Source organism: Chinchilla lanigera, unplaced genomic scaffold (assembly GCF_000276665.1).
Source record: "Chinchilla lanigera isolate Chin_1 unplaced genomic scaffold, ChiLan1.0 scaffold00073, whole genome shotgun sequence".
Classification (NCBI taxonomy): domain Eukaryota; kingdom Metazoa; phylum Chordata; class Mammalia; order Rodentia; family Chinchillidae; genus Chinchilla; species Chinchilla lanigera.
Genome location: NW_004955474.1, coordinates 2400478 through 2414268, shown reverse-complemented (window position 1 = coordinate 2414268; position 13791 = coordinate 2400478). Strand labels below are relative to the sequence as shown.

Sequence of the window (13791 nt, the reverse complement as noted above, 5' to 3'; positions counted from 1 at the left end):
AAAAAAAAAAAAAAATTAATTTTAAATAAGTACAAGGAGTACATACTAACATACAAAGTATGGTAAATTCCTAAACCAGTAATGTGGCCCTTCGTTATTAAGTATTAGGTACTGTCCATAAGTGTGCGTGTTCTGCTTTTATATCCCTGGCACCACGTTAGGCTTGTTTACACCTGCATCGCCACAGGCACATGAGGAACGCGTGGCACTGTAATATCACTAGGTGAGAGGAATTTTTCAGTTCCTTCATGGTCACATGGGACCGTGGTCATACGTCGTCGTAATGATGGAAATGTCATTTAGTGTGATATAGGTGACACAGGATGCTTTAGAAGAAGACTAGATGTGGCCATAACCATAGTTACCTGGAGCACCCACGAAAGGCTTAGTAAAAGAGACAGAATGTTTTTGTGAGACAGGGTCCCACTATGTAGCCCAGGCTGCCCTCAAACTCACAGCCCTCCTCCTGCCTCAGCCTCCCGAGTTCTGGGATTACCAGTGTACAACACCGTTCTCAGCAAAAGAGGTAGATTTGAGCTGAGCTACAATCTTAGGGAGTAGAAGATCTAAGAAAAGGTTTGCAGAAATACCTATACAGTAATGCCTCAGTTCACAACACTTCTTTTGCGAACAAGTCAATTCGCGAGCGGAAGCAGTCAGCAAAGTTTTGCTTCTGTTTGTGAACTTCGCATCAGATGACAAACACGAATGCAGCCGTCCTCTCTAGAACAAATTAATTTCATAAACTGAGGTCCTACTGTATTTAGTTGTCTGTATTCTCAGGCTGCTCACAGATTCAGCTAACCTTGGATAAAAATGTTAGCAAAAACAAGTTGCATCTGAACTGAGTAAGTACAGACTTTTTTCTTGTCATTACAGTATAGAGTATTAACAGAGTATTAGCACAGTATTAACAGTAGTAGCAAAGCGTGTGTATTAGATCAGGCATTGTAACTGCTCTGGAGATGATGTACACAGGTAGGGAATACACAGGTGCTGCGCCAGCGTAAGTAAGAAGCCTGGGCATCCGCAGGTTTTGGGGTGGGGTGGGCTGCTGGGCCTTGTCCTCTGTGGACACCGAGGGATGCCTGTATTTCAGTGTTGAGCAGCAATAAAAAGACTGGCTGGATTGAAACGAAGGATTTTTTTTAGAAGTATGGTGGGTGATAAATGAAACTTCAAATTGATTTTTGTACAATTCTGTTGCAGAAAATATTAAATCCAAAGTGAGGAAATAGAATCTAGAGTTGTTGGCCATTTCAGAACAGGGGAAGGCAGTCTCCTGCTGAGCCTGGCGGTCGGTAAGCCAGCTCATATTTATGGGTCCTCTTGGTAATCATGAATCAGAATACAGCCATGAGGGGAACAGTTGACCCTGCTACAGGGTCCCCACTGGGGGCATTGCCTTGCCATGGCCCAAAGTGATGGCCCAAGTGACCATAGACTGCAGCCTCTGGAACTGTGGGCCAAAGTAACCCTTCCCTGCTGAGAGCTTGTCTCAGGTCTTTTGTCAAAGTGGCAGGAAGCTCCTGCAGCGTCCGGTTAGCTCGTCTGTGTCTTCAGTGGGCCACACAGTGGCTGAGTATACGTGATGATATACATCATTATATACATGCGTATATCATCTAGTACGCACGCCTAGTAAATGGTAGGCTTCTTTAGCTTCATTCATCGTCGTACAGGTAGGGGACTGAGGCTTAGAGAAAGTCCAGGAATGCAAAAGAAGCCACAGGTGACGGAGTCCAGCTGTGCTTACTTGGGGGTAGATGTTCTTCGTTGTCTCAGTCATGCATCGACAAATTGCTAAGTTGCTCTAAACAGGTGAGTGGCAGGAGAAATGGAAGGATGAGAAGAAGGAAAGATGTTGAAAGAAGAATCAATAAGACTTAATGAATTTTTAAGAATACTGCTATATTTCAGGCACTGTGTGGTGTTTTATTTCCATTCGTTTCTCAAAATAACTCCTCCTCAAAGTAGGCATAAAGGTATCTATTTTTAGATTTGAAAATGGAGACTTCCTGGGGTTGGGTGACTTTCCTGAATCTTACAGATTTGAATCAGGGACATGTGGCTCTGAATATTGTACTTTTCCTTTAGACCTGTGTTTCACTATGGAATATTCCTAATAATTACCTCGGTACTTTTGAAGCAAAGATTCCATCCCTTTTTCTTTTAAGTATTTTATGATTCAAAACAACATTGTGTAGTGCAGAATTTTACAGACTTTCTTGTTCAGAATTTGCAGGGCAAATGGTAAGTATTCAGATTCCCAGGAAGTTCAAAATGAGCTGTGTTAATGTAGAAAGAAACCAGGTCAAATAGTGGCCCTGTCATGTGCTTTTCAGGTTTGGTTAACGATAGGAAGATGTATATACCATCAGCAGGGAGGGAATATCAGTAAGAAACAGGAACATAGCTGTTATATCTGTTAACGTAAGAAGAAATATGAATGAGGCTTGTTAATTAAAATGATACTTTGCTTCTGTTGTATCAAATTTTATTTTGACTTTGTTGGTCATGTATCCGGTATTGATAAAGAACAGAGCAAGGACTACCCTGCTTAAAATCCTTGAACGAATCCCTTCAGAATGCAGCCTGAGAACACAGACAATGGTACCGGGGCTCTCCTCCCTGCTGGAGCTTTTCCCTCCCCACTGCTCATCTCTGCGCCCTGGCCGTGACTGCCTGGGTGGGGAGCAGGGGCTCTGCCCTGGGTCTGTGTTTTGCTTCTTCCTTGCCTGTGATGTGGAGTAGGCGCCAGCAGATGTGTGTGTGGCCAGGGCCATCGCCTGCGCTCTTCCCTTGCTGCTTGTCTCCGCTGTTTGATTTGGATGGATAGCGATTAATAGCATAATCTGGATCCCCAGTGCCTGGGGTCGCGTCTTGGTTTACACCCTCGTGAGCAGTGTGCTAATTATTTGCCAGCTCTGTACGTAAGGATAATTCAGCCACTTCGTGGTGCTGTTTCGAGTCTTGGATAGATAAATACATTAAAGATCTTAGAACAGCATTAGATATATAGTAAGGGCTATAGAAATGCCTTTGTAGAAAATAAAAATAAAGCCGCCTTTCCTCTCTCATTATTGTCCTCCCAGCCTCCCTATCTGACCTTCTCATCTTTTTGTCTGGGTCATGGTTAACAGCTTGTGGCTGATCTTCTTGCCTCTAATCTTGCTTTCCTCCAGGTCAGCCTCCTTGCTTTTGTTAAAGTGAATGAGCTTTCAGAAATACAAATTGGATGCCAGTTGTGGTGGCCTATAACCCCAGCGCTTGGGAGGCAGAGGCAGGAGGATCACTGAGAGTTCAAGGCCAGCCTAGACTACGTAGATTACACAGTTTAAGGCCAACCTGAACTGCATACACCAAGACCCTGTCTCAAAAAAAAAAAAAAAAAAAAAAAAGAAAAGAAAAGAAAGAAAGAAAGAAAAAACAAAATTGGATATTGCTGTACCCTGCTTGAAGATATTTTCTGGCCCTCCCAGCAAATGGCTTGGATGAATCTTGTCATATAGATTACTTTGCCTAGGGGCTGGGGATTTAGCTCAGTGGCACAGCGCCTGCCTGGCTTGTGCAAGGTCGTGAGTTTGATTCCTGTACTGGAAAAAACCAAACAAACAAACAAACAAACAAAAAATAGGTTACTTTGCCTACTGCTTCGCCTCAGCCTTTTTCTTTTCCTTTGCTGATACCCATGGTACCAGACTCCACATAGATGTTTAGTTTCTTCTTTTTTTTTTTTTTGTCTTTTTGAGACAGGGTCTCCCTATGCAGTTCAGGCTGGCCTTGAGCTCACTTTGTAGCCCAGGCTGGTCTCAAACTCGCAGCGATCTACCTGCCTCAGCCTCCCGAGTGCTGGGATTACAGGCGTGTGCCACCACGCCTGACTGACGTTCAGTTTCTTGAACACATTATTTCATTGCGTTGTTTTCCTTCTTATGTTACTCCTCCGTCTGGCATATTAAAAATAGATATTGATTACTTTTTGATTTCTGTTTACTATCCTGATCAAGCTGCCACCCTGTCTTACAGGTTATTCACTTACGTGTTCAGTTCTACTGTGAGGCTGAGCTCTTGCAGGGGAGGAACTGTGGGTCGGATATGACAGTCAGCTTACCATGTAAAGAAATTTGGTGACTCACGTCCAATTACCCTATTTTTTGGATTTCATCCACATTGAGGATTGTTAGACTTTCTTTTGGATTTAGCATTAGAAGTTCAGAATTTTGATCTTTGTCTAAGAGACCATTAGAAAATTTTAAAAATTGAAGGTGGAGATTAGAAAGGAGAAAGGAGATTTATTAACACTTTTGGGGACTTGGGTAGAGAAGTGTATTCTGAAATTAACATACAGTTTACAAAGTCATGTAACTTGATTCAGAATATAAAATTAAAGGACAGAGTGTGAGGTTTATTCTGTTGCTTATGAAAACGGGCATGAAGACGTAAAAGACTGCTTAGATACCAGCTGAAATGATACCTGGGAACGCAGCATGAGCTGTTCAATGCAGTTATCAGCAGGTCCTTTTCACTGTCTGTAATTTTTAAAAAGGGTTCTAGTGTTTTTCCCTTTCTTTTTTTTCAACAGTCATTCTTTAAATTCTGTTCTTTTTAAGCTTTTTTTTTGATAGCACTTTAGTAAAAGCTATTTGTATTCTGACTTTTCATTACAAAAATACAGTGTTTAAATAAATTAGGCTATGGTCCTATTTCGTAACAGTACTAAATATATTGTCTTTCTAAAAAAAAAAAAAAAAGGTCTTTTGGGATGAAACTGCTGACTTGATGTAAATTTATATATATACTCTGTTACAAAGAACGATATATTTTTATAATTTTGTCTCTGGCTTGAGCTAGAGCCTTGACCTTCGTTCTAAATCAGTTACGATCCTGTATTACTCTTCACAGGTGGAAGAGGGACAGCAGTGGAAATAAAATCACCCACCCTGTTTCTGGGAAGCACATCTTACAGTTTGTTGCAATAAAAAGGAGAGACTGTGGAGAGTGGGCCATCCCAGGGGTGAGCATTACAGTCTGTGTTTAAGATTGTTGCAGTGGGTTTGCTTATTACAAGGTTGCAGTGTGTGGATCTTTACTAGTCCATTTCCCTGCAGTTTCTTCCCACTTCAGGACTTTTCGTCAGTGCAGGGAAGTGTCATCCTTGGTAACAAGGTTAGCATGATAGGATGCCGTTAGAATCTGAGTGTATTTCTGACTTAGGGAGAGAACATGGGCTTTGGAGTTAGGCCTGCTTTGTGTTCAGGTCTCTGCAGTTGCAGCTGGGTGATGGGGAGCTCAGGCCACTAGAGACGGCACAGAAACAGATATGCAGTCGGCACGCTAATGTGGGGTCCTGTCTCACCCCGCCTCCAAGCTCAGAGTAGTAATTTTAGTGTTATGCTTGAATTTGGGCAACTTTAGACATGATAAAAAAGCTTTTATCTCTTATTGATTGTTGTAGTTTAAAAAATTTCCAAAATATCATTGGAAGAGTTTACTTTTGTTGGCTTACAGTTTGAATTTATCCCAGTGAGGTAGTGACCTTTTAAAATATGTATATGTGTGGTAAAAGGTTTTATATTTTATGCCTTATTGTGAAATGGAAATAGTGTGTGTGGGGATCATTCTATAAATATACCACTATCTGCAAGAATAATTTTTTCTTTGTAGGATAAAATGGAATAGAATTAAAGATCCCTCATAAAAGCCCAGGCTAACTACTACGCACCAAATCACCAAATTTCACTCAGGCTGACTACAGTAACATAATAATGATTCCATCATAGGATTTTATCTCTTCATCGTCATTTGAAATTGTGATCCCTAAGGCAACTCTTGTCACTGACACAGTTTTGAGAGTTATTTACTCAATATGATTTGAATATCTTCCTTTTTTTAAAGCATTGAGGAGGTAACAGAGCAATTTAAGCATTCCTGTCTTTTGGGACCCACATTCCAGTGGGACAGACAGAGGAGATAGTAAGTTAAATATATTAGAAGGAGAGAAGTAGTAGAAAGAAACTTCCTAGGGAGGGTCTGAGGGTTTGCGGTTTTAGGCAGTCACTGCCTGTTTGGAGAAGACGTCCCACCGAGGTGACGTCGGGGTGAGAGTCTGAAGTGGGGGAGTGGACGGAGTTACTAGCAAGTGCGCAGGCCTCCGGTAGGGGGGAGTGAGGGGTCCCAGGAACGCTGGAGTGCGCCAGGCAGTGGAGGAGAATCGACTTGCTGTGTTCTTCGCTTCCAGGCCTTCTCTCTTTGGAAAGTACTAGGAAAAGAACTGGGTTAGTGCAGTTTGTCGGAGGCTAACTTTGGACCAGCCACTGGTGTACTGCACAGCTTCTACTAGAAGCAGACGGTTTAGAGAAAAGCACAGCACGGGAATGAGAGTCACCATTGTTGGTGTATTGAAGGGTGATGTCTTAGTTGCTTCCTTGTTGTTGGGACAAGATACCCAACACCCACAATGTTAAAGGAGAGGTGTATTTTGGCTCACCGTTTGTAGAGGTTTCATTTCATAGTCAGCTGGCTCCCAGGCCCGGTGGCGTGGCAGAGGAGAAGGAGTCCCCGGCAGGCAGCAAACCGTGAAGCAGCAGTGAGCTCCCCTTTCTCCTTTATGCCAACATGGCCATAGGCCTTTTGGGTGGTGCCACCCACACCCAGACTCTGCTAAACCAATCCGTGGAGTAGTCCAGTACCACACATCCTTAATCCCAGTATCACCTAGCCCTGATCCAGTCACCTCTGAGAAGCCCCACCTGTGAGTGCATGAGGCTGTGGGGGAACATCTGGATACAGCCAGAAAGGGTGGATACCTGCGAGACTACCCAGTAGACATTGAATGAATCAAGGCTCCTTGCTCTTCTTTGTTCTTTTAAATGTGATGCTTAGGGGATGGTGGATCCGGGAGAGAAGATTAGTGCCACACTGAAAAGAGAATTTGGTGAGGAAGCTCTCAACTCCTTACAGAAGTCCAGCGCTGAAAAGAGAAAACTGGAGGAACAGTTACACAAACTCTTCAGCCAAGAGCATCTAGTGGTAAGAGTGGTGGTTCTTGGTAGGGCCTGGTCTTACGGATTAATGAGAAATAAAGTTCACCTGGAATGTGGTAGAACCTTCCTAAATGAAGTAGACAACCTGTAATGTGAAACACAGATTCATGATGACTTTAGGTTAATTTTTTTATTTACTCTTTTTTCCTCTTAGTTATTCTTGAGGCACAAGCTAATATAATAGGCCATTTTTTTACATGTTGTGTGTCCATCCAAGAGAAAACCTTCTTTTAAAATTAATGAATCCAACTTTCTCTGAAAGGACATTCACATTTTAAATTATGTGATACAGAATTTTACTGGTGGAATACCATTTAAATATCACGTCTGTTTTGTCTGTATATTCTCTAAAAATAAAAAAGTACCTTATAAAGTGTTTGTGCACCAGTAAGGGGAAGAATAGATTTTATTTTTGTGGATTTTCTTTAGAATGCTTTATTTTCTTTGCAGAATTGGGATTTCTTAATTTTTTATTAATGTTTTAAAAAAATTTTTATTAATGTTGCCCGCATATTTTGGATCATATTTGTGTCAGGTCCAATTTTTTTTTTTTTTTTTTTTGGTGGCACTGGGGGTTGAATCCAGAACCTTTGGACTGAGTTATAGCCCCAGGTCTTCAATTAATTCATTTACTTTTACCTTGAGATAGGATCTGGTGGAGTTGAGTTGTCCAGGCTAGGCTTGAATTTGGAATCCTTCTGCCTCAGCCTCCCAGTAGCTGGGATTGTAGGATCCAAATCGTTTCATGAATTTGGCTTAAATATTAATCTAGATCTCATATGTTTAACTAGAAGAATCTGCCTTTCTGTTTATGAAATTATAATCACAGGAATCACTGTAAGGAGAAGGGCTTAAATTATAGATCCTTTTAAAAAATCCCATAGCCCAAATCTGAGTGTTCTACCTTTTCTTATAATCCTGGGGATGAGGGCAGGGCCCCCCAGATGCTCAGCCCTCCACTCCTAAGCTACATCTGCAGCCCCTGTCACATTTGAAATTAGAGTCTGAGATGTAGAGGGTCTTACGTATTTTTGAATGCCTCAGAAAAGGATATTATTCCTTGAGAAGTTTAAATCAAGGGAATGTCAGAGGTACATGAACAATTCTGTATTTACATTTCTCTTTAGAAATTTTTAGTTAAAAACAAAATTTACCTTCGTAACTATTTTTATGCATACAGTTCTGTTAAGTTTTGTGCAGCAGGATTTTTGAATCTAGGGATGATAATTCGCTTCTGTTCTACCCACTCTTGTTGTATCCTGGCCTTTTTTGAGGGAGTCCTGGGGATTGGACCCAGGGCTTTTGCTCTGAGCTACATCCCCAGCACCTTGTAATTTTAAGACAGGGCTTGCTGAGTTACTAACTTGCTCAGGCTGGGCTCAAACTTGTGATCCTCCTGCCTCAGCTCCACAGAGTGCTGGGATTACAGATGTGTGCCGTCACATCTGGCTAACTATCTGCCTCCTTTAAAAATAGATATATAAGGGATATGTTGATGATCCTCGAAACACTGACAATGCATGGATGGAGACAGAAGCTGTGAATTACCATGATGAGACAGGTAATTTCTATCAATTACACGGATGGGAATTGAGGATCAGTTTAAGCCTAGCAGCCTTACACCTGCACCGTGTTAGTATTGCAAGCCAAATAGTGATTGACTCTAGGATTGCACAGTGTGTGTATAAAAGCAAAGCTGTTGGTACTGAGGGAATTCATGGAACGTAGTCTCAAAAGTGTTATCACCAGCCCCTAAAATTTCTTTAACCTGGCGTTAGCTTGTGAAGTTAACCTTGGATTTATGGACTTCAAGGATGTGCTGTAAAGTTCCCATGCTATTTGTGTAGCATAATTCCATTTATATAAAACAAGCAACTGAGTATTTGGGTGGGAAGGAATGGCAGTGATAAAAGAAATGGGATTCTGTAGTTGTCATACTCTTCGGAATATTTTTGTAATAGACACGCCTTATTAAAGCGCAGAACAGTGCCGAAAAGATTGCAAGTTGTAAAACAATTTAAAATGAATACTTCTGCTCCATGGATTTTAAAATTTATTGAGGGAAGTCAAATCTTTCTCTGAGAAGGAAATCTGCTGTCATAAAACTTAAAGTCTTTCCACATTGAAGGGTTTCTGTTGAAGCCTGTTCTGTTGCTGAGGGGAAGGTGTGTTTGTGGTGTTTCCCTGCAGCATAGTGGAGTGGGGCCTGACCCAGGAACTGGGTGTTCTTCGCCTCGCTTCTTCAGGAGCTGTGTGACTTCGTGCACATCACTTGCCCTTCTGGACTCAGGGCTGAACCTGGAGGACCTGTCACTTTTACATTAGAGCTTTTCTGTGTTGGGCTTGGGGGAGACTCTGGTATTGAGAACTTAGGAGAAGTCACAGAAATCACTTAGAATCACATTTATACAACTTAAACTGACAGATTTTTTTGTTTTGAGGGTTAAGAACAATGACTTCTCCAAATGGTTTTTTTTTTTTTTTGGTACCAGGAATCAAACTCATGACCTCAGGCTTGCCAGGCAAGTGCTTATGCCACTGAGCTACATCCCCGGCCCCTCCAAAGGTTGATTGCACAGCTTATGAAATCTGAAAGCTCAGATAATCTGAAAGTCTTTGGCTTATCTAAGTTTGGCTGTTAAGCTTGTTGGTCTCTGGAGACTACCCTTGGCTTTTTACATGACTTGTAGTTTATGTTGAAAGCCGAACCATGATTTACCTGGTGATGAGAATTAAGGCAAGTGGGCCTTTAGTGTGAGGTGTCATGCTTGTCTGGCTAAGAGTTAGAGGTGTTTATGTTTGCTATAGCTGTGTCAGAAGTTAAAATATCTTCTAGTGTCCTTGTTTTTATCTTCCTTGTTTTTTTTTTTTTTTTTTTAGCCAGGGCCTTGCTGTGCAATTCAGGCTGTCCTTGAGCTTACTTTGTAACCCAAGCTGGCCTTGAACTCGCAACTATCCTTCTGCCTCAGCCACCTGAATGCTGGGATTACAGGTGTGTGCCACCATGCTGGCTCCATCTTCCCTGTTAAGTTCGGGTTCCTCTAAAGCTCTTTTTTGGAGTAGTACTGGGAACTCTTTTCTTGTTGTGTAGATGGGAGTGCTGAGTCCTGAACTCTACATTGAACCCAGGCCTTTTGCACTGACCTAAACTTTAAAAAAACTTTAAAATTTTAAGACAGGGTCTCACTAAGTTGCCCAGGCTGGGCTTGAACTTGGGATCATCCTGCCTCAGCCTCCCGGAATGCTGTAATTGCAAGCATGTAGCACCACACCTTGCTCCGGCAGAGGTTACTTAATAAGGCTGATAGGGTCTGAGCTATGCCTCTTTCAGTGTATTCCCCGTTCTGGTAGTAAGTTTGGAGGCAGGGGAATATAGGAGAATCTTATGGTGGGTCTCAGTTCTTTAGTGAGCCCGTGTCTGCGGTGTGATCTTCACGCCTGCTTCTCAGCTTCTCTTCGTCTTCCTCTCATCCTTAGGGCAGCTAGGAAGGCTGGTGGGGGCTGCGGTTGGGTATTTGCCCTCCCGGAGGTCCGCTAGGCCTTGGTAAACTGGTTTTCCGTGAAGGCGGTATGCTGTGGGCGTATTTCAGAATGGATGCTTTTCCTGCCTCCCTGCGAGAAACGAGAGGGTGTGTGTGTGTGCTGTGCCCTCAGTTCTCTGACGGAGCTAAGTGGAATTACTGATTTTCAGTTCTCCTCTTTCCTTGTTGTATAGATGGGAGTGCTGAGTCCTGAACGCTCCATGTCAGACTTTCTCTCTTTCATTTTGTATCATTTACTAGGTGACCTGAGGGACAAGTAAAAGAACATTGTAGACATTAATTCTGACTCGGAAAAATGACGTTAGAGGCAGTTGTCACTTAGATGACCCGATGCTTCCGTCCCCCTTCTCTTCGTTTTGCAATGCTGGGGATGGAACCCAGAGCCCTGTGCCTGCTCGGCAAGTGCTGTACTGCTGAGCCCCACCGCAGCCCTTCAGGTTGGCTTTGTGCTTCGTTTCCTCGCTGCTGGCTAGATGCAGGCGCAGTGAGGACATGCACAGAACTATTATTTAGGCATTGGGATTGGAACTCTGTGTGCTGAAATGTAAATTAGTTCTTTTTATGAAGATGGTTATTATGCAGTAAAAGTAACTGAAAGTCATTAGAAAATAGGTGATGTAAAGGGGAAAATATTTTAAAATTATTATTTCATTACCCAGGAGTGTGCATTTCCTTCTAAAAACACCTGATAAACATTGCCAAATTGTCCGGTAGAAATGTGCCACTTGTATTCCTGCAAGAGCACTTACATTGCTTTTTAATAATTATAATGAGAAATACTTTAATAACACACTGATGTGTATGTATAAATGTAATCATAAATACCTCCTATTTCGTGTCTGCTGTGGTGTTGCTTGAATATATAACATTGTGCAGAGAAAGAAAATTCGTGTTTTTGACGGTGGTTTCCTAATGACCAGGTGAGATCATGGACAATCTTGCCCTGGAAGCCGGGGACGATGCTGGCAAAGTGAAATGGGTGGACATCAGCGACAAGCTGAAGCTGTACGCGAGCCACGCGCAGTTCATTCGCCTCGTGGCAGAGAAGCGAGATGCACACTGGAGCGAGGACGCGGAAGCCGACCGCCACGGGCCCTAGGCTGCGCTGCAGGCCTGAGAGGCCGTCAGGAGCGTGTCCTGAGGAGAAGAGTTACAGCTCGTGTGGGGACAGCACTGGCGAGGTTACCCAGAGACCATTTCAGTCACATTCAGAATGTTTATATCCAGGAGGTTCAGAATAAAATGAGTGAATGTGATAAAATTTCCTCTTTCTGGCCAAAAGGACTTGATACAGTAATATTTTGTACTTGTTCTATTTTTTTTTTTTTTTTTTTTGGTTTTTCTCCGGTATCGGGAACCGAACTCACGACCTTGCGCTTGCCAGGCAGGCGCTTTGCCACTGAGCTAAATCCCCAGCCCCTGTACTTGTTCTATTTAAGCATGCCGTAGACCAAATTTAAATAACTGCTGCTCTTCGACAAATTGTAACTAGAATAAAAACGAGTTCCCCATTGACTGTAACTTCTGCTTTCCATCTAGTTCTTGTTAGTTCTTTTTGTCCTGTTAATCTGAAAAAGGTGAAAACTTTGTGTATTCTTGACTGAGTCATCTGTGTCCTAACTTACACCTATTCCTTTAGCCAAGGTCAGGACCAACGAAGGAGAGTTCATATTCTCATTTTAAGAAATCCTAAACTTAATCTGTCCAGGGAGTTAGTAATTTGGAAATTTTATTGTGTTACACCTTCTGTGTGCCACAAATGGATTAAAAATGGGTGTAGAACGGAATAGAAAGGAATGGAGGTCAGGCAGAGTCTGAGGGTGGCCCTTGTGACTGACAGTGCTGCTTTTGTTTTTTGTTCATTTTTTGTCTTTTTGAGACAAGTTCTTACTGTGTAGTTCAGGCTGGCCTTGAGCTCACTTTGTAGCCCAGGCTGGCCTCAAACTCACAGCAGCCTCCGGACTGCTGGGATTACAGGCCTATGCCACCACACCTGGCCAGTGTTTTTATTAGGGAGTGTTAAGGTGGAAGTAAGTTTTTCAGAGATATGTGATTAACATTCTAAGTCCAGAAAGCAGAAGGTTGGTGTCCAGTGTCTGTCTCTTGGAAGTAAGGAAGGGGAAAGAAAAATAACCCTGTGTTGTCCCAGTGGACCTGTGCACCACATCCAGGCCGAAGAGAGCCACTGAGAAGTCCCGCAGTTCCAGCTCCCGTCTCCCTGCGAAGGAGCGGTCACGCTTGTTCATTCCAGGTGGAATACAGCTGGGACGTCCGAAGGGAAGGAGGCTGGGGGAGAAGAGACGTGGTAGTTCTCTTCAGATGTTTGAGAAAGGGATTTTGAAGCTTGAGAACAGAACTAGGTGAAGGCAAACGTTTGTTGCTTTGGTTTGGTTTTTATTGATCAGCTATTAGAACTTTTTTGTTGGTAACCCTGAACTGAACTGCCAGGAGGTCTTTCCCCCTTAGTCCACCATAAAGGTTTGCTGAGAAACATTTACATGTGTGATTTCAGGATACCTTGAACCTGTTGGAAGAGGTTCCTAATTAGTTATGTAAGAGACTTAAACACTTGATAAGGGTGACTTCCCCAGGGGTGGGAGGTTGTGGACCTTGCCTCAGCAGGAAAGAGCTTTGACTGTCAGACTAGCAAGAAGAAATTTCTCCTTCTGGCGTGAAATAGGATTCACTGAACTTGACACTACTTAGAGACGCTCTCAGGAAAATGTGAGCACCTTCATGAAAAATGGCATTTATTTATGTTTCATAGTTTTGATATATTTAAACTGAAAGTAATAAAGATGTTGCATTATGTTAAAATTTTATTTAAAGTATGACTAAAACAAATGACCGGTGTGTAGGTCACAAATTCTTTGTTGTATTTTGGAGTTTTCCCTGGAACTTTTAAAGAGTATGAAAAATGATAAAACTTTCATTTGTAGATGAGCTAGAAACATATAATCTTCTGATAACTGTAAATATTCAGCACCATCTGAATAGGAAAAACCAGATGAAAACATTAGCTTAAGACCTTTCCAGAGTACACGTGCTTCTGTGTCACCAGGTAATATTCCCTTCCTCATTGGCATTCTCACGTCTTAGGTATAAAGGACATTCTTTGTTTTTCTTTAGAGACATGTAGTAAAATAAGTGATAATAGATAACATTTAATGAATATCTGTATTATATCAGAATTTTCATAAGTG

General features: G+C 42.2%; 1 protein-coding gene across 3 annotated transcripts in view; it reads left to right on the top strand.

Moving 5' to 3' along the window:
• Positions 1 to 11869, top strand: part of Nudt9 (nudix (nucleoside diphosphate linked moiety X)-type motif 9) — a 35746-nt gene extending 23877 nt beyond the window's left edge. For 2 of the 3 annotated variants that reach the window (XM_013502718.1, XM_005401336.2), the window contains exons 5-8: positions 4906 to 5017; positions 6886 to 7032; positions 8523 to 8607; positions 11509 to 11869. In XM_013502718.1, coding sequence (XP_013358172.1) covers positions 4906 to 5017; positions 6886 to 7032; positions 8523 to 8607; positions 11509 to 11687 — 523 coding nt within the window. In that variant the 3' untranslated portion in view covers positions 11688 to 11869. The remainder of the gene's footprint in view (positions 1 to 4905; positions 5018 to 6885; positions 7033 to 8522; positions 8608 to 11508) is intronic. The other variant, XM_013502719.1, reaches the window with a different exon arrangement.
• Positions 11870 to 13791: the final 1922 nt, after the last annotated feature.